General features: G+C 41.2%; 1 protein-coding gene across 1 annotated transcript in view; it reads right to left on the minus strand.

Moving 5' to 3' along the window:
- The window catches only part of LOC116693743 (protein kinase C-binding protein NELL1), a 296,583-nt gene that overhangs the window by 172,495 nt on the left and 119,447 nt on the right, over positions 1–4,641 (minus strand). Inside the window, exons 10-11 of the mRNA XM_032522965.1 lie at positions 4,405–4,478; positions 1,605–1,704 (exon numbers count right to left, since the gene is read on the minus strand). Of these exons, the coding sequence (XP_032378856.1) occupies positions 1,605–1,704; positions 4,405–4,478 (174 nt within the window). The remainder of the gene's footprint in view (positions 1–1,604; positions 1,705–4,404; positions 4,479–4,641) is intronic.

Below are 4,641 nucleotides of genomic sequence, written 5' to 3' on the forward strand. Positions count from 1 at the left end.
GTCATAACCAATCGCTAACGTTTGGTCGTGACATACAGTATGTCATGCGTGACAACAAGGCTTATATTAAGCATTAGCATCGCTAGCCAACTACTTCACCACTAACAGAGCGAGCTGGAAAAAATCTAACTTTTCCCAAACCCTATGGGGAGGAGGGTCACAACATCATGGCATCATTCGCTCGCATCCTTCTCCGCCGCCATTACGGAAGTACATCTCAAACTAGCGGACGACTTCAACGTCATCGTTCTCAGCCACTCCTTCTTTTCCCTGATTGGACAGCCAAAAACATTGATCAAGAAAACCCAACCCTATACCGCGAACCCAGACAGATTACTGAAGCAAATTTAAAACTGAGCAGAAACACATAGGCGGGCGGAGCCAGGCAAGTTTGCGATAGCTAGACTTTTTTATTTGCGTTACACAAACACAAGCCCATTTCTGTAGAATTATTATTTTGTTCCATTTCATTAAAACAGAGGGGTATAAACACTATGATTGTGTAATTGCCTATTTAAACAGAGCCAGCATGCCTTTGAGGATCTAACAGCGAGGCACAAGTAAATATCAGAGTGGCAAAGAACTGAGTCACACAGTGGAGAAGAGGTCTGGAGATGATTGGAAAATAATGACCGGCTCTGAGTTTTAGCGACAGTGGCTGTGTGTGAAAGAGAGAGAGAGAGAGGGATAGAAAAGAAAGATGGCTGTAGGGAAGAGGCAGTGAATCTATCTAATTGTTAGCTCTACACAATCACCTCTAGCCTGCACTTCTTTCCTCTCTCTGCTGTCCTTTCCCTCTATACTCTACGCCTTCATTCTCCTTTTCAATTCTCTACTTTCCTTTCTTCTTTTCAACACAATACGTCCTCTCTATTCTTATCTTCCTCTCATGCACCCTCCCTTTATCCTTCCCATTTCCTTTACTCTCAACATATAAAGTCTTATCCTCTCTTTACCTTGCTTTTCATCTTCCCCTCTCCTCTCATGTGCTTTATTATCTTTATCTCCCCTCTAGCCTCTCTCCTTTCTTTTCAATGTAGCAGGTCTAGGTCTTCATATATCCTCCTCTCTCCTTGATCTCTTTTTTTTTACACTCCTAACCTCTCATCTTCCCTCTTTTATTCCTTCGGTTTTTGCTCTGCCTTCTCTTTCACATTCTTTCCATCTTCCCTGTCCTCGAAATACAGTCTTAATACAGTCAGCATGCCGCTTATCGTACCTAAATGAGCTATTTCCTTTGCTCAGAACCTGTCCCAGATTTCTTTCATTATGGCTCTATAGCTGACAGCCTCCTAGAGTTTGTTTATTCAATGTATTTACTGAATTACCGGTGGCTATTTACCCTGTAGTACCTCCTTGCCAAAGCAGCAGGGTTCAGGAAAATTGGCATAGCAGGTGCTCTGTAGCAGACAGACCAATCTGTACTGAAAGGTTTCCCGACGAGAAGCACTTGTATCCGGTGGGAAGGAAGAGAAACAGACTTATTGCAAAGGTTCAGCCTGAATCAGCAACCAGCAGACTGGCTATGTTTACTTCTCGCAGCGGCAGGGGATTGGAGCGGGATTCGTGCAACAGAGAATAGTGCGGTAAGCAGGAAGACATACCTCTACAAACATTGCAGCATCTGCCATCTGGTAAGATCTGTTCACCGACGGTGCAGTTAAGCTCTGGACAAGTTTCTGTGACTTTCACCATCAGGCCGTTCTGGAAGGACAGGACAAAGGCAAAACATTACAACACACACTCTGATCTGGACTCAGACCGGCAAGCCTTTACATTACGAAACCACTTCTTAAACCTTCGGGCCACCTTTCTGGGTCTGGGTCTGACCGAGGTTTGAGCCTAAAAGGAAGTTTTTCCTCGCCACTGTCGCGCTGTTGCTTGCTCTGGAGGAAACTAGAACTGTTGGGTCCTTGTAAATTCTGGAGTGTGGTCTATCTGTAAAGTGTCTTGAGATAACTCTTGTTATGAATTGATACTATAAATAAAATTGAATTGAATTGAATTGAACTTTCTTTTTGTTGTATTTTTGCCCTTTCGTTGACCAAGTAGGTTTTCCTGCAACATACAACACTCATATCAGTCATTCTTGGAATGGTCATATCGAAGTAGGGAATTCCACTAACAAGCCGCGTATGAAAAGACTAACTCCCCCTGAGAACATACCCCGCCGTAGGCAGCCAAGTGAAAGAGAATGTGTCTTTGCTATACAGGCTAATTATGATCATTTTTCAATCCACTTAAAAGTAGATTCATTGTCTTTTAACATACAAAAGGCGGTACACAATTGCAGTCCTTTTTACACTCAAAAGAACGTATCCCTATGTTATAGAACAGGGTATTACTTCCTGACTGAATGAGGCTGCCATGACAACAGAGAGGGTAAAAAGTAAAGGCATGTACATGCTGCTCACATTTACAAGGAGGGCATGAATACAGATAACATGTAAGGTGCAGATATGCCCCACCAAAGAAAGGATACAAAGGAAGATCACAACTTTGCGTCATCTTCCCCTGGGCCTTTAAAACAAATAGCAGATAGCAGTAGCAGCCCGACTGGAATGTCAGAGCTCCTGTGGTCCCCGCGATACCTCTCAAGGTTGGAAGTATCGACTCAATTCCCTAAGATTTCTCCTTCACAACTTTCTTCAAAGTTGTGCTTTCATTGGAACCGTATTAACAGCTTCCTACTGTCATCTTTTTTTTCATAGTACAGTCCCACTGCACCGTGAGCCTTTAACCCTCTGAGGTATTTGCGTATAACTGATTCCCATGTGTTTCATATCAAAATGTTCAGCACAAACTCAGCTTTCCGTTAAGTGACGCCCACATTTCTTTCTAGAGCAATGTGTAAAGAGATGATTTGGTGCGAAAGCTGAAACGTTGATGGTGGCGTTTTGAAATGCCTCAAATCTCTTTTGAAGACATACATGACATCTGATGTGCAAATTGTTTCGGTGCTTGAAATGAGTCACCAAAGTCTTATCGGTCATATATGATTGAATAAGTAAATAAATGGAAGAAATTAAATTTTATAATATCGCTTTTTGAGTAGGAGTTTGGTCAAACAACGTATGCGTCTTTTTGTCCTCAGAGGACCTAACTCTAACTAGTATTTTTTTCCTCTTTCCTAATTGTTTTGGTTTGCAAAGTCCACACTCATCAGCACTGTTTTTGCCATTTTTGATGAAAAGTTTTGATTAAAAAAAAGCAAATCATCACATGTGAGAAGCACCTATTTGGTATTTTTTTGCCTAATAATTGTGCTTACTTAACAATTTGTTGTTGTTCAAAATGTTGTTGTTCTTGCAAATAACTTTCTGTTGTTCAACTCTTTGTTTCAGCACTAGTTTTACTATTCCATCATGCCAGCCATGCGATGATGATGATGCATCATTAACACCATGAGCTAAGGAAGCGCAATTTTGGTGACAATTTGAGCTGCTGAGTGTTACTTATCGGCACAGATGGCAGAGCGTAGGGGGTGTCGTATGCTGTGTATGTTGTGAAGCCCCTTGAGGCAAATTTGCGAATTGCGGTTTTGGACTATGTGAATAAAATTGACTCGACTTGACACATCACCAGCCACCAATCTCATTCCTTTTGCTTATTCTCTGCATATATCAATGCATATATTCACTGTTGCTTTTCCCATTTACACCCTCTCCTGCTGTGATAGGGAGAGGACAGAAAGATGATCTGACATGCGGGAATGACACAAAACGATTTAGACACACATGCTGAAACACACAGCTGAGATAAAGACCATCATGGACCAAAACGCTGACACAAGAGGGACCCTCCCCAAAAACTTTCTAGGTTCCTTTCTAAAAATAATTAGTCCACAAATTGGTCACTTAGCAGGGTTTACATCCAGGAGTACTGGATGGCTGTAATTGCTTGAAACAAAGCATACAAACAATATAATGATGCTTTGAGATGCCTGAGGGATAATAATGGAGTTCAGGAATCCACTGGGTGGCTCTTTGTAAGCAATTGCATGCATAAAACCCTATTTTCCTCCATAAAATTGTGTCTTTAAAGATGAATGGCTTCTTAGTGAAGAAAGCTGACTTCTGTTCTATGATGAACTTAAATAAGGACTTTAATTATAATCCACGCAGTAATGAAGCTTCTATTTAAATCAGGCCATTGTGTTGCTGTGTTCATAAGTTATTCTAATTACCTGGCTATCTCGCTATTAGAGAGAAAGAAAAAAGACAGATTGAACAGATTAGAAGGAGGGAGGGAAAGCTAATATGGCCTGCTAGCTAATTAAATAACACACAGAGCAGTCCACCACACACAATCAAAACAGTGTAAGAGGAGTGATGCATGGTAAACCTGATTTCAGAGCAGAGGCTAAATGCTGGAGAAAGAATTGAACTCAACCAGAAATGTTACCTTGCATTCCCTGCAGCTCCTGGATAAAAAGCGCTGGCCTTCAGGAAAGGTTTGGCCCATGTAGGTACATTTTGCTGTGGGCACAAAAGTTGAAAATAACTGCTTTAAAAACACTCTATACAATACAGTAAGTACAGTAACTATGAAATATTAGAATTGGAATATTGACTCGGACAATATCTGCTGCTGTGGTTCTGTCTCAAAAAAAGCAAAAAATGAGACTGCCTGTGGTAAAAA

The sequence above is a fragment of the Etheostoma spectabile genome, chromosome 1 (assembly GCF_008692095.1).
Source record: "Etheostoma spectabile isolate EspeVRDwgs_2016 chromosome 1, UIUC_Espe_1.0, whole genome shotgun sequence".
Lineage (NCBI taxonomy): Eukaryota > Metazoa > Chordata > Actinopteri > Perciformes > Percidae > Etheostoma > Etheostoma spectabile.